At 39.3% G+C, this 23,501-nt stretch overlaps 1 protein-coding gene across 14 annotated transcripts in view; it reads left to right on the forward strand.

Moving 5' to 3' along the window:
- ERC1 (ELKS/RAB6-interacting/CAST family member 1) overlaps positions 1-23,501 on the forward strand; it is a 290,009-nt gene that overhangs the window by 230,909 nt on the left and 35,599 nt on the right. For all 14 annotated transcript variants that reach the window (XM_050325542.1, XM_050325550.1, XM_050325546.1 and 11 more), the window contains one exon: positions 975-1,119. In XM_050325542.1, the coding sequence (XP_050181499.1) occupies positions 975-1,119 (145 nt within the window). The remainder of the gene's footprint in view (positions 1-974; positions 1,120-23,501) is intronic.

Raw genomic sequence — 23,501 nt, forward strand, 5'->3', positions numbered from 1 at the left:
TTCTTTGCAAGGTGATGAGAGGGGGGACAAACCACCCCTACCCTATTGGGCAATAAGGCCGAAGTTTTCTTTTATGTCCTGTTGTACATCCTGATTTATCTGCACTAGCTAGGGTGAGAGTTAAGGTCAAAGGACATAAATAGTTGTTTTCCCTAACACAGAGCAATCCTCTGAGTTCATGTAAGAACTGCTGGTTTATGATCAGGGTAATTATCTCTGTCTCCTTTCTTCCCAGTATCTATAAAATATTTTTGAATTCTATTTGTAAGAGTTTTCTTTCTCTTTTGAAAGAATGTGACAAGGTTGGTTTTCCAGAGTTAGTTATTATAGTGCTTTGGGCTCACGATCTTGCTACAGAATGTTCTTATTTATTGGTTATTCACAAGAAAAGTCAAAGAATAGTTCAAGCATCCTTGAAGGCATCTATTTCAACATATGTTATGTAGCACAAAAATGTCTCTGTCACCATTTCCTTCTGGGAATATACTGTATTGTTTGAGAGATTTCAGTAAAATTGTCACGTGACACCTTTCTAAAATAGCTGCATGAATAGACGGTCTAACCTAATGTAATTTAACACAGAAGTCATGATTCGTCCAGTGTTTGTGGGTGTATTCTCATTATCTGCTCTGGAAATGCTTAGAACATTACAGAGAATGAAAATGTTCAGCCAGAATAATAATAAATGTTAGTTATTAAAAACTGAGAAGCTGAGTGCAGAATAAGAACATATTTTTGTATGTTTTTCTTATCCTATAAGCAACTGTTTGCTATCAGTACAGTCATTTAGGGGGTGGGTGGGTCTTGATTTCCTGTTCCACCAAGGGACATATAACTGTGACAAGTGTATTTACTACTGCTTTTCAGAGTTGCTCACTGGTACAGCATCACGGTTCAACACTTTGTAAAGGCTTCCTCTCCATTTTGCAGGATAATAATGTCGTCTGTTTGGGGTTTTTGTTGGTTTTTTTCAGACAAGAAGCCCTTCTTGCTGCCATTAGTGAAAAAGATGCCAATATTGCTCTGCTAGAGCTTTCATCCTCTAAGAAGAAGACCCAAGATGAAGTGGCTGCACTGAAACGAGAGAAAGACCGTCTTGTGCAACAGCTCAAGCAGCAGGTGGGTAGACGAAGGCTGGCAACGAAACTGGTTGATAATCTGGTATGGGATTATCATCTTGATTTATGGAACTAATAATGTATAATCCTGTCGTGTGTTGGGATAGAAAGTGCATAAATAACAATTTCGAACTAGCTGCAGGTTATGAAGTCTGTGAAACACAGTGAGAAAGAAGAAGACTCAACAGTGAGGAAAGTTTCTTTCTGTCCCTGAGTAGTAAACGTGGGATAGAATGTATAGGAAACTGTGAATGAAGAGGACATTGGTTATTATCCTCTACAGGCACAAATAATCACAGATTCAGGGAAAATTAATGATCCTTCTCTTAGTGGTTTGTATTTACCTTGTTGGGGAAGAAGCATATATGGAAGAAGATTCTCCTTGCTGTAGAGCTCAGATATGAAGGTGTTAAACCACACAGTCTCTGGTGTGATTTCTAACCTGTGACAGAAGCACCATATGGGAATGCCAGCTCCTGGAGCAGGCATTTGGAGATCTCGTGCTTGTCCTTTCCTGTTTCTGGCCTCTCTCATTTCCTAGATATTTTTGTGTTGGCCTAACAATTAGAAAAAGTATATTTCTATTCAAGAATTTAATACCATATTTCAGTATTGAATGCAATGTGAAAAGTATATTGCCAGTAAAACACAGAGGAAGCAACGGGCATCCCTTGCAGTAGGAGATTTAGGAACTGAAAAGATCTGTGTAGATTTTTCACTTCAGCACTTCTGGTGGGTTTTTCTGAGTTATTCCCTTACCACATTCCTAGTAATAGCACATATGCTACTGCCAATCCAGTATCAACTTCTTCAGTGCCACCATTTCCATCTTCATAAAATTTTATGTGCAACATTTCATCTGTCAACCAGATGATTTCTGCTGCTGTCAAAGAATGTAAGACAGAAACAGGTCTGATTTGTGATAAGAGATTTCTCTGCTTCTTCCTTAGGAAACACAAGTAGGTTATTGGCCATGTTGTTTAAGATAACAATTATTTACAGTTTAATTTAAGAACAATAGTTCTGGGATTTTTTTATACCAGCTTCAGAACAAGTAAGAAGTGTGTCTTACAGTCTTGTATTATTTACTTTTGAGCAGGAGTTGTAATTACTTTTGCTGGTCAGCCAGGGGATCTTCTACTAAAACAGGATTCATAAGTGCTCACAGAAATATAAAGCACTTGTTTTCTTCATGTAATTGTCTGTTGCTGTAGCAGCCTTAATATATGTTAACACTCATTCAAAGAGAAGTTAAAATTTTGTTCTTAGTTCTTGCTGACCTAAGTTTAAATTCAAGTGCTTTCATGCCCTTTCCTTTCCCAGTTTTTTCTGATTGTACTTTTTGGGTAGATGGAACAGTCTTTAGTACTTTGTGGTGAGGTTTTTCCTGCTGAAAATTTGTGTATATTTAGTGTATTAAGATTGTGCTTATCTGTAATGACTTAGGTTTCAGTTAAATGATTTTTTAAACATTGTTGTGGTTCATATAATTATCTTTCAGTGCTGGACAGTCTTACAGTAGCTGTTCCTAAAAAGATGTGGCCATTTTCCATAAGGATACCCATTCTAAGTGCTTTTCTGTATAGATGTGGGATACTTAATTTCCCAAATTAACTAAAATTGCAAAGGAGATTAATTTGAAATTGTTCTTGATGTGAAGTGAGACCGGTTCTGATCTGATGTTGAAGCAATTGTCCTTTTTCAAAAAATTCACTGGACTATCCAAATGCCTTTTAAGTTTCTGTTTCCAAAACTACCATCAGCTGTAAAGACTTGGAATTATTTAAGATTGTCCAAGACTGTGATCTTTAAAAAAAAAAAAAAAAGGAAGAAAGGAGAAAGTAATCTCCTCAACAGATCTGTGCTATCTGTGCTATAACTAGTATAAATAAAAGCTATATTTGTAGTGTCAGTATCAAATCACAGGTATTCTCCAATACATCCACAATTCCCAAGGCAGGACACATGTTTACATGTAAACAATCTAAACTATATTTTAAAAATACCTGAGAAACATTTATGTGACCAAATAGAGGTTTGACACATCCTTCTTAAATTCTATCCTAGAATCCTTAAAATTCCTATTTAAGGATGTGTCATCTTTTATCCTTTTTTGTGTACAGCTTTCCATACATCAAAGGAAAAACTCCTCAAAGTTGCTTCTAATAGGACAGTAATAGTTGCCACCTCTGGAAGTTGCAGGGAATCTGAAATCCCATTTATTTTTTCCAGTTCCAGTAGTTTTGGTATATACTCTCCTGCATAAATTCAAATCACACTTTGACAGTTCCAGAAGTAGGAGATGGGTCAGAAGAGAAGGTGATGAGGTTTTACAGTATCCTCATTACTGATGCAGTCAAGGGGAATCTCATTTTTCTAGGTGCTTTGCAAATATTCTGTGTACTTGGCCCTTGCAGTCCTCTTCAGTTTTTGCAGGTCACCAGCCTCATATTTTCCACCAAAGCAACTATGCTGCTTCATCAGTTTAAGCTTTCTCTACATGGACCCTTTTCTGCATCTTGAGAACAAGGGTCCGTCTGTGTTTACCGTATCACATTTCAGGAACTTCCTAAAAGTTCAGCTGCAATTCTTAAATTTAGAGTAGAAATTGTGAATGAAAAAATCTTTCAGACTTGCACATGTTGAACACAGCTGTTCAAGAAAGGCAAGTGATGCCACTAATCACGCTGTTCTGGAAGACTTTGAAAGGCAGTTCTGGAACCCAAAAGGTTTATTCAACCGTTCAGATTCAGAGCTGTGAGCCTGACCTCGCTAATTTCTGGTTCAGAGCTGTTGAGCTCCTTGATAAGTATTTGGTGTTTCCATCCATCCCATTACTAGGAAATGCTTAGACTTTGTGGTGGGAAAGCAGCTCTTTCAGTTGGCGGGCAGACACAGTTGACTAAAAGATTCCCATTTCCACGTACGTAGGATGCAAATAGAAATGCTGAGCAATATCGGAAGGGGGTGGTTTGTGGGAAGAGTTATGCATGCTGTGGTACCACAGGTCTGATTGCTGAATCTCACTGCAAATTGGAAAGAGCTGGAAAGAGCTTCTGACAGAGATAGTGCTTTAGGAAAGCAATTTTCTGGCCGTGCTGCAATAGTGAGTGTGAATGGATCCAAGTGTGTAGGATAGGATTTGGATTATGCCTTTTCGTTGCTTGTGCTGGTTACTATTGACTGACTTGCTGTTAACTGACCTTTCTTAGAGTGTAGAAAGATACAACACTCTCACAAAACAAAAACTTCTTCTGATAATTTCAAGTGATTTTTATTTAGTTCAAAATATTGGCAAAGACACATAGATTTCATCAAGGAAAGGTTGTACAGATCCTGGAGAACACTGCTGGTGTTCCTCACTGTAACTCTCCTTTCTCCTTTCCCAACACTGGTTCCTGGTCGCTCCCAGGGCAAGGGCGCTGCTGCAAAAGAGAGGGACGGAGTCCTGCCAAAGACATTTTGGTTCTTTAGTTGCTCTAAGTATGTGCATTAAAGTTTGGATGAAGAGAGGCAGTTTGGAAAGAGGATATGGCATCAATGTTGTTTTAATTTAGAGTTTCTAGGCTCTGAATTGCAGGAATGTGCCTCAATATAGAGACCATTTCCTAATGAGGCACTCGGCATTGACCAGGCTTCCCAATAAATGGAGCTGCCTGTTTCATATTGCTTGTCAGTTTGTGTGAGGGATTTCCTCTATCACTGGAAAGCCAGGCCGATTGCAGGGCGAGGGTCACCGGCTAATGTGGTCCCAATTTACTTCCTCCCAGGGTACTTTGTCTCCGTGGGTAGTTCGTGGAGAAGCAGTGGTTGGGAGGCTGCTTCACCAGAGGGGGCCGGGGCTGATGCAAGAGAGCAGAGCTGGAGGTTGTCTAACCAGGTCCAGATGTAGCGCGGCGAGCGCCAGCCCGCGCGCTCGGGTTGTGCGCCATGGAGGAGCCCCCGCCGTGTGTGTCACACTGGAATCCACAGGGGCCCAAGGAGCCCTGGCCTGCTTTGTGGCAGCACATCCACCGCTCATCTGTTAGAAAGTAGCCTGTTTGGCATTTATTCCTCCCCTTGTCAGGCTGAGTTTTAAGGATCGGGATATTTGTATTGCAGCGGAGCAAAGTACTACTCTTCAGCTTTGAGTGGTAAAGGGAAGGCACATCTGAATGGGCTGAGGTTTTCCTGTCTGTGGGCTTTGAGCCTTAAATGCTTGGGGTTTTCTACTAGGAGCTGTCTGTAGCAAAGGCTGTCATTTTCTGTATTTGTACAATGTCTAGCACAGTGGGGGCCTGACTTGACCGGCATCTCTAGGCATTGCCATGCCATAAATGCAAAGTAGTGGTGTTACAATTTTTAGGATGCTCTGAACAGTATTACTGTCTGTTTTTTGAGAGCATGGAGCATTATTCAAAGTAGTTGTTTGTAAATCACCATATTCATTTGTACTATTATATTTTATAGTTATTCTGGATTCTTTTATAATAGCAAAAGTTACCAGGAGCTAGCTTGACTCAGTGTTATTGATGACAGGATATCAAAATTTTCATTTTAAGTGGTGTGACTTCAGGTTAGGTTTATACTGGGTACATTTTTTATTATGCTGCCTTTTCCTAAATAAAAGTTATTTTCAGATCAGTTCCTCAGTCTTTTAAGACCATGTTGAGTTTTCATCCTATACTTTAGCATACTCACAGAACCAGTCAACTTAAGCTTTCTCCACGTATTTCATAAACATATATTTCCTTCTATCATGCAAACTGTTAGTGAAAAATACTGAATAGTAGTGAGCTCTGTGGAACCCACTTGATTTATCCAGTTACACCTGTACACTGTTCTTAAAGACTGTAAGTGAAGGAGACCTTCAGTCTTGGAAAGCCTTTTCTATGACTTGTCTGTCTTTATCATTATATGTAATCTGTAATGTTACTTAGTGCAATTTAAGATCATTGCTAGTTTTTTCTATGTGTTATGGAAAAAAAAGACTTTCATGTTCTTACCATAGACACACTTGCTGTTTGCTTAAACTAGACTTAGTGAAAAGAGTTCCTTTCTCTTTTACTGAGGGGAGATAGAAACCTCCTGCTGTTGGAAGTGTGGGTTATGTAGTCAGCTTGCTTGCCTTTCAGAGGAATCTTTAATACCTGTTGTTCCCTTCTACTTCTATGTGCTCTATATGTTCCTTCCTCTATGTGCCAGCATGAATTTGAGAGGCTGTTATTTACCATTGCCACAAATGCAGTTCCCACAGTAATAATAGTTAGCATTTATACAATATTTAATATGTATTTCATGTAGCCAAGCAAGTCCCAAAGCTGCTTTCCCTTTGCTACTTTGTGCCTCTTCCCTATAAGACTTTGACTGACTTTCTTTATGAGGCCAAGGTTTTCCAAGACTGGTTTTCCAAGTAAATGTAGTTCATGGGATCATGGGAAAAAGGAAAGAATTTTAGATTCTAGAATAGCTTCTCCCTCCAAAAATGCTATTTTTTCACTGTTACTTGCTTCCCTGGAAACCCTGCACTCTGACACCTGACACTCCTGTGCTGTGAACTTTTCCAACGTGAAATTCCACTCGTTGGAGTCATTTCTGTTTATAACAAGAGAATGTAAAACAGGTCAAAGGAGACTGACAGGCAAGCATTTTCCTCTTACTGCCGTGGAGCTGTATCAGCATGACCACACTGCTGGCAGTTTTTATTACCACCCTCGCTTGATGAAATAATTCAGATTGGGAGAGGCATGCAGTTAGCTCTTTGCTTTGCCTTAGCTGCCCTGATTTGAAACCATGTCTGATCACCCTGTTAGCAAGCAAATTTCTTCTTCAGGTGACATGGATACAATCACTGCAGGTAATTGCTAAATGTAGTGGTGTTTCTTCTGTGACAGAACCACTGTTGTTTTCTAAGAAGTCCCAGCAGTGTGACAGTCCCCTCTGAAATTCAACGAGTGGAGGTTTCTAAGTTGTCTGAGGGTGGTGGTGTTGGGTTTTTTATAGATGAGAAAGAAAAGTTAATATTTGAAATGAGTGATAAGATTCAGGGCACTTGGATCCATCTTTGTTTATTGATCTCTTCACCACAGTACCCACATACTTGCACTAGCAAGAGTGTAAATAGATGCAAAAGTGGGGAAGGAAAACCCATGTGATAAGAAAGTAAAGAACAGGCAGATGAGTTCTAAGGGATCATGTCAGAGATTTCTGCATGTGTTGGGCAGAACAGAAGGCACAGAAGGCTGTGAATTCTGGTATTCTCTGGATGCCAGGTGAAGCAATTTGAAAAAGCAACAGATTAATGCACTTTACCAGAAACTTTTCAAGGAACAGTGAAACATTTTGAGAACTATTATCACTTATAGGGGTTTGTTAAATAAATAGTGCACTCACAGCCTCATTTGTACACTGCATGGTCTGTAGAGTCTGTGTAAAGTCATCTCTTTTCAGGTTCTTGTACCACCACTATCTGGAGGGTCAATTGCAGCTTTTCAGTTACTGGCTTTAATATACAAAGGTGCCAAAATATGTAGGTTTTATAGTATATTCTTAGCTGTACTAACAGTGTAGCTGGCATATATGTGAGCAGGCCAAAGTGGAGGAAATCACTCTGTACACTTCCTACTCAGGAAGCTGTTGGACTAGAAACAGAAGAAACTTCTGGCTGAAGTGAATATATATCCACTAATTGGCTCTCATCAAGCATTACCAGCTGTCAAAGTTAAGCATCGTGGCTTTTGTCGAAGGCCTGTAATCCACCCAGATTATCAATCACAGCGTTGCTTGTTTTGCCAGGCTTTGCTCCTCAGTAATTGTTTCTGTCAAGGGGGAGGTTTCTGCCAGGAGCAGACCCCAGCACCCTGACAGCAGCTGAGCAGGCACAGAAAGCAAGGCTTTGTCATGCTGTTGAGCAGCCCTTCCTGAAGCAGGGCACAAGAAGTCCTTGCAGATTAAAAGAAAGCACCTTCTCCCCGCCGTGTGTTCCAGACTTTTTTCCCACCGGTTTTAATCACCTATTAGCACGGTAACAGCACTCAGTGCAGCGTCAGCAGTCTTTTTGGGGGCAGCATTTCACCCTTCTGTGGTATTACTTAAACTCCCATTCCCCTCTCCCTCCTTCTTTTACCTTTACCCTTTGCCTCTGGTATGACTAAATAATAATGTGTGTTCACGTGAGCCCCTTGCTGTTGCTATGGACTAATCCCAAGTTTGTCCTCAAATCCAAGTTTGTTTCTAAAACCTGTTTCATTCTGTTAGAAATATTCCTCCATTTATTGAATATATTAAGATTTTCATGCTCTAGCTTTACTGCTTTTTAATTGACTAAAAGTTTGCACAAATAAATTTAAATCGATTGGATAGTTGTCAGCATCTAGGGCCATATACACAGTAGCTCTCATTCAAGGCTTATGAACTCCTATAGTAAGTCATGTAGGCAACATTGCCTCTGATTAGAAAATCAGGATTGCTGGACAAGTCTAGGTTAGCAGCTGAAAAACCCTATATCCCATTTTTGTAAGTGACCAACTTGATGGGGATGGATATCAGGGAAGACTGTTAAACTACACTGGGAGAATCAGGCTTTTCAGCAGTATTAAAGAGTTAAGAATACTCAGTAAGCGTGGGTTTCTTCATAAGACTGCACTAGGATATCTAATTTGAGACCTGAAAAATAATCATTCCTTTGTCTGTGAAATACTACTGTGAGTAGTATTTCTGCACATTAGTGCAATGTAAAAATACTCACTGTCATTTCACATCACAGTTGTACCATACTACAGTGGTTTACTGTAGTTATGGTGACACAAACCACTGATCTGATACCCAGTATTTTTCAGTTAAATAAAGAGAATATATTAGAGCAGGTCTTTACAATGCATACATCCAACAGATTATCTATGTAATTAATTCTATTTCTTCTTTGCTACAACATTCATGTTGAGAACAGTTACCCTCCCTCAGTTTCTGACAGTCTCTGTGTTAGCTGATGAGTCATGAGATAGATTCAAAAGCTCAGAAAGAGTGGTCAGAATGAGCTCAAGATTGCCAAAATAGTTGGTCACTCAAAGAATACAATTATGGGTGCATCTTCTTTTGCTTAACTTCTGTGGTTTGTGGGGTAGTTGGGAAGGACCCGTACATGACTGCTCCCTGGTCGTTGTCCAGTGTCAGGATGTGCCTCAGGGGTAAAATATTTGAGACTCTCTGACCATTGGTCCTCATGGCTGGGTTGGTTTGTCATCACTCTCTTGGTATTTGAATTGATGATGTCTGAAGGATGACCGGAAAATAGAGTGATTTTATGATTACACTTAAATCTTGTCATTTAGACCCATTGTTCAGGGAACTCTGAAGTGTTGGCGACAGGGAGGATTCCACTTAAACATGTAAACATGTAAAAAATCTTGATGAGATAAACCCATGAACATATTTTTTGGGGAAGAAGGAGCAATTTCACACCAAAATTTCAGATACAGGAAGGTTTTGAATTGCTGGTTTGAACTCAGCAAAAATACTGTGATTTTCCAAGATGGGTGTGTAACCATGCTTACTGGTATTTCATTGATTGGATGCAGGTTTTTCTATACTAAATTATTCCTCTTCATTTGGGCTGTTTTACCTGACACACTGACAATTGTCTAGGAGACACATGTCCCTTTACCTCATCTTCATTCAAAATGTGCTAACTTGGTACAATATGCTTATCTCTTCCTGCATTTATTGGTATTATTCCCCAAGGAACACACAACACACTGAACAGTTCTGTGCTAAGTCCTATAAAGTAGGACTTTATTTGTGGTTACTTGTCTTTGGATGAAAAGGTTTATGAACCTGTGATGTCAACAACTATCTTATATAAAAAGCAATTCACCAGTCAGTAGAAGGGTAGTGGCAGAAAGCTGAAAGATATTTCACCAGCTTTAGTATTGGTTTTAATTTGTGCAAGGTCTGTAACTGGTGAGGTGATAGATGATTCAAGGTGTGTTCCAAAAATGTGTAAAGGAGAAGGTGAAGTCAGAGATATGAGGTGACTGATTGGGTTCATAAACTAAATATGTAGAAGGTTTCAAGTAGATTACAGATTAACAGTTGTATGACTTAATGTGTTAGTGATGTGTTCTTTACTTGAAGGGGGAATGATGGAAAGAATAGAAATATGTAATGAAAATTAATGATCTATAAGATAGAATATATTGCATATTTGTGATTTTACTGTGTTATTTTGGGAGTAACATAATAAATCAGGGCTTTTTTTGCTCGAGAAGAGAAAAATGCGTAGTCTACAAAAGAGAATTTTAATCCCCACCATCTTAAAAATTGATAATGGAAAAAATTAGGTCTCAACTGTATGGAATGAACTTCACCTTCAATAAACAGTGAACTGTTGATGAACAGTAATCTCAGGTATTTCTGAATACTGAAATACCTCTCAGTCTGCAGATATTTTTTTTATCCACTGTATTAAGCTCCTTAGATTCTGAAAATCATTTCCCTATTTGAAACAGTCTCAGCCTAGTCTAGTACACCAAATCTCAGGGTAATGAATATGTATTGCAGGGGAAAATGGAAGTTTCATCTTGCAGTTGGAAATCTTAAGATATATGCTGTCAATTAGGACTAGTTTCTTGATAATAACCCTTCCCTAATTTACATACCAAGTTGGGGAAATTGCTAGGGCAGTATAGCGGGTTTGTCAAAAGGAGACATAGATTTATGAAATTAAGCATCAGTTACTTGCATTAGCTTCTGCAAATGGATGGGTTGCTGGTGGCTGCAGATTCCCCTCACTCAGTTCTGTTAAATTCATGGTGTTATGTTCTGAAGAATCCAAGTCTTAGGAAAATGACTATTCCTGTTTTGGTGCTGAACAAGTGATGCATTTTACTCCTTAATAAGTACGTGCTGTTTTCTATAGCCCTTTTCTAAGATGAAAAAATATTCACAACCAGAGAAAAGCTGTGCAGCTTTTCCCTGGAGGTCATGGTTTTGCCACTTGACATTTGTGAATGTAGGGAGGGGATGGAGATTTTTCTGCTGGCTGCTAACTTGGGAGGCTGTGAGGAGTCTGGAAACAGCTGCCAGCTCCAAAAGGTACAAGATGAGAAAGCTGATACTGATGGAGATTCTGCCTCCAGCCCCTCCCTTGAATGAGAGTCTGGAGATGACGCTGTCAAGTACGAGTTAATGATTTTGGCAGATCATCTTTCGGGCAGTTGTGTTGAACTGTCTCTGAGCAGACCTGCGATGAACACAAAATAAAGGAATGGTTGCTGTGTGTCCTTTCAGGGATTAGTACAAGACTGTGCATGAAGACAAAGTAAGTCTCTAACTCAGCTGTCAAAAGATTGCTGTATGATTTTATTTGGCACAACCAAACATTTATCATGGCGATATAAGATCAGTTTCCTGATCAGGTGCCCTCAATTATAAATACAAGTAATCTACCTTTACAACAACATGTTGCACAATTTTAGGTTGTCAGTACTGTAGGTAAATGTTAGTCTCTCAACTTCTGTAAAGCTTTAGTCTCCAAATATGTGTTAAAACTCTGATCACAGTACTGGTGCCTGGGGAGAGGTCTTTTTATGTTGAATACAGCCTTGGTTAAGGGGTGGCCATTTTATTAGAGGTTTTGTTCTCTTTGTTTGCGTACAACTTTACAGTCACAGAACCTAGTCTTTTGTTCTCTTTCTTTCTGTTTACCACCAATGCCTGTCTGTCTTAGTGTGAATACAAATATTTCCTGTAGTTGAGTAAACAAAAAATAAATGGAGCTCTCACAGCTAACTCCAGACAAGTTCTTTGCAGAGTCTGAACAACCTAGATATCTCTTGTTTTTGCAATGGATTTTTATTGGGGAGGGGGGGAGTTGAGCTTTTTTTAACATTCAGTTTCACTGTTGTACCCCTCTTAATCCTTTAAGTAGTTTAAAAAATTACTCTTCTCACTTTTTTCATCTTAACATGAATTATAACCATAATTTCTGATACCAAGCCAGTGTGCCCTCCATCTCCTAAACACTAGAAGATGTAATCTTGGCTTTGCCTCCTTTATTACAGCTAGCAACCCAAACTTCTGCCAACTGCTGACATTAATGGTGTTGAAAAAAATAATAAAAGCAATATAGTGTATAGTGATCCTTAAGAACACACACATACATAAGTTGTTTAAAACTTGGAAGCCTGCTCTGTGGAAGTAATAAGGACTGTATCTTCTCAGTTTAGTTTTTTTCTCTTTTTTTTTTCCCCTAAGGGGAAATATGTTTTTTAATACATACATATCTTCATTTTGTGCACCTTTCAAGTGTCTTCTTCACAAAAATTTTAGTGTTTCTGTAGCAGAGATGGAATTTTTTAAGACTTTTTTCTAAGCTTTACAGTGTGCTTTATGGTGCCCATTGGGTGGGAGAAATCAACATGTACTGGAAGAACAACAAAAAAAAAAGTGTTTAATTGTGGTCCTCCTTGCTTGTGTGCTGCATGCAAGAGCAGGGAGAATGGATAAGAATCATCTGTCCAACTCTGTACTGCACATGTGCTGCTGTGTGCTTGGGTAGGAATCCTTCCTCTGTGGACCAAACACAGGGACAGTGAGGATGGACAGGAATCCCGTGTCTGCAGACCACACGCACAGATGGTGTGGACAGACAGGAATGTAATGTCTGTGTGTTTGTATGGATATTATGAGGCAAGGCTCTTCTAGGTGGATGTCAACCCTAGTAATTGGCCATACAGAAAAAAATTCTTAACTTTAATTTAGTTTGGGGTAGCAAAGCTCTGTTGGTTGTCAAAGGAAATGCCCTTTCAACTCTTCCCTCCAGCAGTTACCATGCAGGGTTTTGCCTAGATTCAAAGATGAAAGAAAGGCACAAAAAGAATAATACTGAATTTCTTTTTCTTTTATATGCAGCAGCTTTAGAAATTATTTTCAGATCAAGCATAAATAGTCTTGAGGTTTCATTGTATGTTTTTTTAAACAGTTGCTATCAACACTGTTTATATCATGTAGACACAGACACATTTGTGTATACACCCAGAGCTGGGTTCTGGGTAGTTACAGACAGTCTGTTGAGATGATACTGAGCAGCTCCCATCACTTTAGCATCTAGGAATTTGTATCTGTACATAACTGCTTTTTTTGCCAAGAACAGCATGTATAGAGGGGAGGGGGTTTTGCTATTACCAGCTTTTTGAAGCTGCAGGCAAATGCAGTTGAAGTGGTGAGTCATGTAACAATAAAAATATGTAACAATAAAAGAGCTGGTATTTACCTTCCAAAAATAAAAATTGCTGGATAAAGGAATGCTTTTACTATATTTATTGTAAAGACACAGTCACGGCAGACAAAGATTGGAAAACTTCCAAATCACGTCAGCTAGGAAAGGTGTACGTAGATACACATGAGCAGATGGCCTACAAGTGATTTTGTTGAACCAGGGAATCAGGACTAGGTTTAAAGATTTTACAACAGGATGCATCTTGTATGTAAATTCCTAAGTGAGATTTTTGCCAATGGGTTTTCATAGGTATCACTAGACTGAGAAACCTTTTTGTTTCAGACTAGAAGAAAGACTGACACAAAGGCGGAGTGACTGAAGTGGTTGTGTTATACAGGCAGCTTTGTGAAGCAAATGCAAGTGGATTTATTTTGGAAGGGAGAACCAAATAGAATAACAAAGGAAAGGGGGACAGAGTGTGGTAGTTGAGGGTAAGATGAGCAGAGTGTGGAGTGAAGCTGAAGTGAAAAGGGAAGGAGAAATTTCAAGTCAAGAGTCATAACAAAGCAGAAGTCCCAAAGATGTCAAACAAAGGTTGTTCTGTTTTTGATGGAAATATTTGCCTGTTCTATAGGATATGGTGTAGGTAGTTTAAGGGCTTTGCCTTCAAGGTTTTTTATAGATTTTGTAAGACTAACCTTATCTGTAGTACTTAGTGTTGGTGCTTCAATTGTGCAAGTTTAATGTAGTCACAGGGTCATTAATATATTGGAATGTGTTTCCAACCACAGCATAACCTGAGATATCTTTAATGTTTTGCTTTATAGAACATGTGTCACCAACCTGTCAACTTTTCAGGAAGAGTTTATGCTCCAGTGTACATTTCAACTTATTTTTTCCTTGCTGCTTTTTTGTCTTTGTTTTTCTATCATTTGGTAAAATCTAAGATTAAGTTTTTAGCTTGGGCCCACAGACGCACCGTGAGAAGGGAAAAATGAGAGAGGGAAGTGCAATCAGGAGTTTTCAACAATTTGGGTAATGAGGACCATGACAAAGACTGGCATTTCCTTTTGCATTATTATAGAAGTAGCATTTCACTTTTTTCTGCAAGTGAGTTGTCATTGGTGGTATGTATTAAAGTAGGTTAAAGAGACAATAAACTGTATACATTAAACGTTCAGCAGACACATGGACTAAACATGAGAGGCTTGCTCCTGTTCACTTGAGAATTTGTAGCAGTTCAGCCTCCCAGCATCTTAAAGAAAGGCATGTACCACAGTATCAGAAAATTCCACTTCTGTGCAACATTTAATGCAAGAATATATTGGGAATCTACATCCAAATTCTTACAAACTCAAACAAAACATGCTAGTTTGGACTCCTCCAAAGAAGAGTTTAAATGACAGCACTATCCATCTGTTTAGCTGAACTGTAGTTCCCATCTAGTAACTTTTCAATTTATTGACCATTTTCAACCAAATTTGACAGAGGGAAAGAAGTCTCAAAGATTGTGTAATTTATAGGAACTTAATTAACATCCACAGCTGGGTAGAGGCGAAAAAAGCCCCAAGTACAGCTCCCACACAGGGAAAGGCAAGAAGAATTGAGCCGTGCTATATTTTGTTTGGCTGTAGCTTACACATATGGCTGGCCACTCAGAACATGCATACTTTCACACTGGTCCCAGCTGACTCTTGCCTGGAGACGCCATGGGGGAGGCAGGCTGGAGAAAGAGATTATTATGGGGTTGAAGGCCATGGTTGGAAGATGGAGAATACAAATCCAAAGCACGCAGATTTCATTAGCCAGGATAAAGTGGGTAATAAAGTGGACTCATATGCTCTTCAAGGGTAGCCACGCTGTCTGCAAAAGAAATCAAGTTCTTCACTGATTAAAGAAGTAGCTAAGACGGCACAATAGACTGAGAGTGGATGTAGCAGCATAATTTAGGAAAAAAGCTAATTGTTGTTAAACTAATTTAAATAAATTAGTCTCTTCTGTTTTCAGGGCATGTGGCAGTAAAGGATACTGATCTTATTCTCTTCTGCAGTCAGGCTCTGCTCTGTCCTGGTGTGGAACCAAGACTTGCCCTATCAAACTGCACCATAGAGCAGACTCATAACACAGAAAATACTTACCTGCTTACTTTAAACCTAGAGTACAGAGGTTTTATATACTCAATACTGGAATGTGAATATAACCAGTTCTCTAATTCTGTCTTAAGAATGAAACAACAGCTCATTTTGTTTGCTTTTGTGTCTTCAGACCAATTTCAGTAAATAATTTCTTGGGTTGTCTGCTGTTTGAGGAATCCAGGATTCTTTGAGGCTGGTGTCACGGGTTACCATTTGTCCTCTTGATCCTGCCTGAAAGGGGCCTTTTGATGCATAGGCCATCCATTCAGTATAAATCAGGTATTTACAGTATGGTGGTGAATGTTCTCAGACTCCAGCCCTTGCTCAGACATCTTTGATATACAGGAAAAAGTAAATTTCTGCCTAAGACCCTTACATGCAGTGGAAAGATGCCAAAGAACTAACGTGCTTAGTTTGCTCCTGAGTAGTTAACCCTGAGAGGAGATTTTTTTATTATTATTATTATTTTTTTAGTTTCCTTTGAAACCTGTGACTGGGCAGATTCCAGCTCTTGTGAAACAAGTAATTGAGAAAGGCAGTTCTATTACTACTGATCAGTCAGTCTTAAACACAGCTTGAGGTATCTCTAAAGAGAGGAAAAGAGAGCTAAAGGAGCATATACTAAAATGTTCATACGGTGTAACACAAAAAGGAGTCCCAAACACTGACCTGATTTGGATTATTTAATTTTTTTGTGTCACTGGTTTTCTTTTTAGAGGAATCAGAGCAATAGATTTCAATAAACTTTACCACTGGGCAATTCCATAGTCATTGTTCATCTCCTAAGGAGCTAAGTTCAAGAGACACATTTCAGTACAGGGAAAATTTCAGTTCAAAGTTTATTTTTTAATCCCATCCACATATGTCTACATATGTCAAGTCTCAGAGAGAATGCCATATCTGGATGATCTGCCTCCTTTTGTTTAGTTCAAAGGTTTTTTGAATATGAATTCTCCAGAATGCAGTTTCTTGGTAATTATCACTTGTGGGGAGATGAACAGAAAAATGAAGTGTTTAAACACAGAAATTAGCTGAGCTGATGAAGTCTTTCACTTGATAATGTAATGCTGTTGTAACATTGCCAACAGCCAATGCAGGAGCCAGCATCTCAGGTAGGATCTGTTAAGTCCTTCAGGCTTTGACAAACCCCAGCAGCTGCACATGTTCTTTGTTGGGCTCACAAAAAACACAGGCTCCAGGATGCACAGAACTCTGGTGACAGGAATGGTTTTCATTTCTCTGCAGTTGAACATTGTGCTGGTTTGCTGCTAAGAGAGAAATCTCAGTTGCTGATCTTAAACATAGCCAAAATGAAAGCCAAGCCTAACTAACCATGTATCTTTTAAGCCTTACAAACAAAAGTGACAACTCAGCACGTATACCATCTCTTTACAAATTTGAAAAATGTCTCCCAGATTATTAAAAATCAGGAATGGGAAGGGGGCATAGGAGTAAAATACTTGAAACAATCCTTCAGAGTCCTGCTGCTCAAGGTAGGTATAGATATATTCAAGGTAGTTATGCAGGGCACCATATTCTAATAACAGGCAAGGAGGAATTATTCTTTCTGCATTTCTGACAGCCAGATTCCTGCAGGGAGCTGGTTTGACATTTGTAGGGATTATGGCTCACTGCAGGTTTTTGACAAATGGAAAAGAACTATCTGAAAGTCTTTGCAATGATATAATTTTCAGAGATACTGAATTTGGCACACACTTAGGAAGAAAAATCACCCTAGTTTCTTCATTATATTTCTATGTTATTAGTGGTAAAAATGTTTCTAAAGTGTTGCTTCTGCATGTGTGTGTTTCCAGTGAAACATTCAACTCCGATTGAAATGGGATGACTCCTTTAACTTGCTGACACACTGCCTGCACCACATACCCATTTGTCACAAGTACAGTCATTATATTAATATTTACTTAATGTGGGGCTTTTAAAACTCTACATTAAAGGATTAATAAAGCTTGTTTAGACTGGTTAGCAAAACCAGAAGCTACCCCACGCAAATAGTCTACAGAAAATGAGAAAGTAGTCACTGATGTCATGGTTTGTGCTGTGTTTCGTGGTGGAGCAACCAATTTGCTGCAAACTACTGCAATGAAAGTATGAAGCAGATAGATGAATAGAGAGAATGCACAGCTTATGAGCTGATATCTGCTGTTTATTAGAAAGCCTGTCCAGAGATACAGAATTTTGTGATCCCTATGAATAAAACTTGGTTTCAAAAACTTGCCAGGGTAATGGTTCCCAGAACACTAGCTGTCCTGCAGAAATGCTTAAGAGAGGTATGTACTCTCATTATAACATACAACTTCGTGCAAGCTTTCAAATAAAAACATTCTGTAAAATATATTATAAACAATGTCTGTAGTTAAACCTGTGGGTTTCAAATTTATATGCGGAATTCCAAAATAAAGAGTTTGTCAGACCTGGACAGCACTCCTCTAGGCTTTACCAGCCATGTGCCAGAATATATCTCTGACTCTCCCCTACAATTTGTGGATCAGCACCAGTTCTGTTTTTTCTCATATAATAATTTAACTGTGATAAAATCTATTAATCTGGTCTTTAGGACGGAGGTGCACAAACAAGCCACCAGTAGAGCCTGCAGGGAACAGAAAATAACTTGCTTTTAAGAACCTACAGGTGAAAGTGTGCTTTGAATTGGTACATCCATGAATGAGGAATTTAGTGATTCTTTAAAAACTCACTATGGCTACAGTTTAGGCAGCTAAAACAGTGTACATGTGCAGTTTGCAATGAAAGCTTTCAGGTGTTAGTTATGTTAGAAACAGTCTAGTCTGTGGCAATTTCCTTGTTTACCCAAACGTTTAGGCAGAAGTAAACCATAAAGTACCGGAAAAAAAAGTGATGAAAATACAGTGAAATCACTGCAGGACCATGAAACAACCAAACAGAGCATGTTTAAAAGCAGTCCTGATAATTCACATTGGTGATTAAAACAGGTTTCTCTCTCATTTTCTCCTAGTGCTTTTGTCTTTTAGTGTAACTGCCTACTGTAGCAAGGGATTGGGAAGAGGACAGACTTAAATAATGAAAAGAAGCAAGAAAGACATTAAAAATAAGTGTATTAGAGAGGCAGAAGTATTAATTACAGAAGTTCGGGGGCAGGGCTGGGAAGGGAGGCGTGGGCAAGACCTAATAGTTCTAGAGTATAGTCTGACATATAACCAGGGGAAATTGAGGTTTTTTTAGATACATTACCCTTGCAAACGTTTTGCTTTAGACCTGCAGTTCACAGTCTCTGGACTGCAGACCTCTTGTGGCAAGTTCTCCACAGTCATTCCTGTCTTTCAGTTAGGAGCTTGAGAGTGTGCAATGGCTCTTTAGTAATTTTGAGAACTGGCACCAGTCTGAAGGGTTTGGGACTGTTCTTTTGCACGGTGAATAATGGGAGGAAGAAAGAGCATTGTAAAGGGCTTTGACAAGTTGTGGGGTTTTTGGGAAGGGTACAGTTGGAGGGCCAGGAGTAAAGTTATGAAATCTATCAAAAACAAAAAAAAAATTAAAAACCTGAACAGAGATCAGGAAACCTTGAGTTTGTGGAGTTTTATCCAGTTTTTTTCATTCCAGCATTTTCTTCTGCACGTGCATGAAGAAGGTACCTGTAATGGCACATCACAGGTATTTTGTAAGCAAAATTTGAATTTGACATCCGGTTCTTACCACTACTAGTTCTGCTTACAGCTCTGGGGGTTTTAGACAAAAGCACTCCTGACACAACCGATTTTTCTGCATTGCTCATTTATTTTCTCACAGGACACAGTGGTTTAAACCACTTTGTTGCTCATACTTTTTACAATGATGTAGAAATGTTTGCCTTAGGATCCGAGCCATAACCTCATGAGGTGGGAGAGGATTGTATAATAGTGCCATGACAAAGCAGTTCAGGACTGCAGGATGTTGAAGTGGTTCCCCACAGTAAAGTAAACGTTTTGTTTTTAAATCATTGCCACAGCCATTTGCTCTAGAAATTTCCATGCTTTTGAACATAGTTCTTTCTGTACCAGAGCAATAGGAGAGAAACTCAGTTCATGTATTTACAGTTATTTTTAAAATTTCCAATTAAAAGTACATCATTGGTATTCCAGTCCTAAGCAGAAGCTTTTTATTTCCATGTTTGATAATTAAAAGAATTATAAATATATTGTAATATTATATATTTTATTTGCATCACTGCTTGGAATTGAAATGTTGGAAAATATTTATTCGTGGTATCCATCAGGAGATAAACTGCTTTTCTTCCATCTCTTGATTTTTGCCTAATTCCAATGATACATATATAAATTAGTTCCTGTAGTGAAATCAAATGCTGATTTTGGTGTTTTCTTGTCAAGACTTGTATATCACAAACATACACTGTTAAATTAACAACAGCAACAGTGCAAGGTCAGATTGAATTAAAGGAGGAGTTTAGGAAATGTCCTTTTAGGTGAACAGATCCCATAGGATTGTTATCAGGATGCTGCAGAGATTGTTCTGAGTTAAAATGTTCAAAGGGCTGTAATAGAGCAAAGCAACTAACTCATATTTGGCAAGTGGGAGGAATTTTGGAATTTATCTCCCTCTTCATTTGAAAACTCTGACTTTGATAACTATAAAATTACCTGAAGATGAAAATCTGAAATAATAGGGATTGCAGCCTATTTTAGGTTGGAGTGGGCCTCTGTGTCCAGCCACCTGCTAAGAGCATCACTAGCTAGAGCAGCTTGCTCAAGGCCTTGTCCAGTCACATTTTCAGTATCTGCAAGGATAGGGATGCCACAGTCTCTTGGCAGCCTGTTCTGGTGTTTGATCTGCCTCGTCATGAAAAGAACTTTCCTCATCTTTAATGAGACTTTTCTGTGTTCCAATTTACAACCATCATCTCTTGTCCTCTCCCTTACAGGAAAAGTGTGGCTTCGTCTTCTCTATTTCCTTCTGTCAAGTAGTTTAGAAAAGCCTCCTCTTTTTCAGGTTAAACCAGACCAATTCCATCCGCCTCTTCTCAAACCTCCTGCCAAGTATTAATAGGAGGTTATTCTGCCTGAAGTTAAGTGACAGAAGTGTTCAGCCTCTTCAGTTTGACCTCAGAATTTTCTGTGGGGGATACTTGTGCTTTTTGCTGACCAGACCCAACCCACAGGGAGGTGTGTTGCCTCCCTGGGGCCCACAGAAGGGACGTCACCAAGAAGCTTCTCAGCTTGGTACAGCTGGGATTGTTACCCACTCCTGGTTTTCCAAGTAGGCAGCGATGAAGTCCCAACAAGAAGGCTAAGGGCAGTCAAGAGGGTGCTCAGGGTTTTGGGTGAGCTGGTCAAGGGGTCTGGAGCACAAGCTGTGTCCTCTGCTGTCCTGCTTATTGCAGGGCATGATGGGGCAGGAAACAGGAAAATCATGCAGATGAACACCTGGCTTCAGCACTGGTATAAACAGCAGAACTTTGAGGGTTTTGATCATGGGTCAGTTTATACAACAACAACGACAACAAATAGGGTCCACGTGTCTTAAAGGGCAAAAGGGATCTTAGCAGGGTTATTGAGAGTACCTTACACTAGATTTGAAGGGGGACAGGGGCATCGCCAGACTTGAGAGAGATAAGGTGTGGGAAGGGACATGCTGAAAAGCAGCTCTGAGGAGAGGGACCTAGGGGTGCTGGTTGACAATAAGCTGTCCATGAGCCAGCAGTGTGTCCTTGTGTCCAAGAAGGCCAAGAATATCCTGGGGTGCATTAGGAAGAGCATTGCCAGCAGGTCAAGGGAGGTGGTCCTGCTCCTCTGCTTAGCCGTGGTGAGGCCAAATCTGGAGTGCTTTGTGCAGTTCTGGACTGCTCAGTGCAGAGACAAGGAGCTGCTGGAGAGGGTCCAGTGGAGAGGAGCATCTCTCTTACAAGGAAGGCTGAGGGAGCTGGGTCTGTTCAGCCTAGAGAAGAGACTACTGAGAGGGGTCCTCATCAATGTCTATCAGGATCTGAAGGGAGGGTGTCAAAAGGACAGAGCCGGGTGCTTCTTGGTGGTGCTGAGTAATAGCACAAGGGGCAACAGGCAGAAGGTGATGCACAGAAAGTTCCACCTGAACAGGAAGAACTTCTTTGCTATGCAGGTGACTGTGCTCTGGAGCAGATTGCCCAGAGAGATTGTGGAGTCTCCCTCATTGGAGATGTTCTAGAACCATCTGGATGCAATCCTGTGCCCTGTGCTCTGGGATGACCCAGCCTGAGCAGGGAGGTTGGACCAAACGACCCACTGTGGTCCCTTCAAACCTGACTCATTCTGTGATTCTTTGAAATATTTAGGTCTTTATGTTTTTTGTATTCTTCTCTTCCTGTTTGAGCTAACAAACAGAGGACTTTTTTCATGCAATACCATAAAACATACTGCCTCTCTCTGGGAAGAGCTACTTTTTCTCTCAGGAAAGTTAATGTGCTCTACTAACATTCTGCTAAACATCTGGTTTTCAATAGATTTTTTTCCACACACATGCTGAAAGTCATGTAAGGATTTATTATTTATTATCAAAACAAAAAATTTCCAAAGAAATGTGAAATCATTTAAAATCAGTTGTTCTCTTTGCAGAGGGGAAACTGTTGAAGAGACAACCTTAAATATAATAAAATAATAAATATGAAGAAAGTGCCTTTACAATAAACTGGTTGTTTAAGGATTAATGTAGCAAGTTTCAAGTAGTGATTTATGAATGATGAGTCAGACTTGGAATTCAAAACTTGTTTGACAAAGCAGAGCAAACAATATAAAAATTTTGCATGATTAAATTGCTTATTGCTTAAGCTCAGTTTACTATTAGCTTTTGTTAAATTAATCCAAAATAAAATCAAATCCAGATTCAAACCCTGGACCTTCTCTATAATGATCTGAATAGAGTCAAGTAGAATCTGCATTTTCTAGCCTCGAGATGCTCATTAAAATTAGAGTTTTCAGTGAGAAACCATGGAGTTATGAAGGGATTGAATCAACAGCTGGCATTTTTACTGGGAGCTTTGAGCTTTCATTTTAAGACACTTAATTTTAGTGCATGTCTGATGATTTCATATGTCTAGCTGTAGATAATCTACTGTGTGTCATATCTAACATAGGTCTGGCTAGCCTTTTTATTTCCTTGGCATACAAGGAGTTCCCAAAGCTCAGAATGGGGCTTTGTCTGCCCTCTGAGAAGTGCTGTCGCTCCATTTTGGGTCTGCTCCAGGTGTGAGTTCCCAGTGGCACCCAGCTAAGGTTTGCTTTGCAAGACCCTCACCCAGCTCTCCCATAGTCCCGTCTAGGCTACTCTCAGAGCATCATTGCTGCCTGGACTGGCCTTTGTAAGTCCTGCTGGGGAAGTGGGACATTTTCCAGGTGCATTTCTTTCCTTATTTCTGTGGGGGGGTGTTTGTAGGTGCTTGGGGACCTCATTTCAGGATAGTACATTAAAAGGGCTTTACCTCACTAACACCCTCCTTTGCAGACACAGCCATGTAGTATATTTTCATGTTCATCCTTAGCTAGAATAGTATTGTTAAGGTGAAGTATTCCATTTATTCTTACATAATTTATTTTATATTGTGTGTTTTTAAAAATTATATATCCTCTGGAACTTGAAATATCCCAAGAAGTTGAAGAAAACCTAAGAAACTTGTTTCATATTTTGCTAATTCTTTACTTGACTGTGTTCAGGTTTTAATTGATAAATCTTCATTGTGTCACTTTTACCTCCCAAAGATTTATTTATTAACTTTGTAATTTTCTCACAGGATGGATTTTGTATAATCCACCTTCTTCTGGCCAGTCTCAGAGTTTTTCTGTTCAGTTGAAAAGTGAATTGCATATTGAAACTGCATGGACTTCTCTGAATAATGACCTATTTTCAGCTTGTTTACTTTTCTTTTTAAACTGATTACTATATGGGGTTTTGATGAGGGTTTTTTTTAACTGACTCAGGGACATCTCGTGTTTTCACTGAATTGTTCTCCAAGTTGATGTTTGAACCTTAATCCCAAAGATGTATTAGAAGAAATTAATTTCTTATACAACACAAGTTTTAGTGGGCACAAGT

This window comes from Myiozetetes cayanensis, unplaced genomic scaffold (genome assembly GCF_022539395.1).
Source record: "Myiozetetes cayanensis isolate MyiCay16 unplaced genomic scaffold, myiCay2020 scf3, whole genome shotgun sequence".
NCBI lineage: Eukaryota > Metazoa > Chordata > Aves > Passeriformes > Tyrannidae > Myiozetetes > Myiozetetes cayanensis.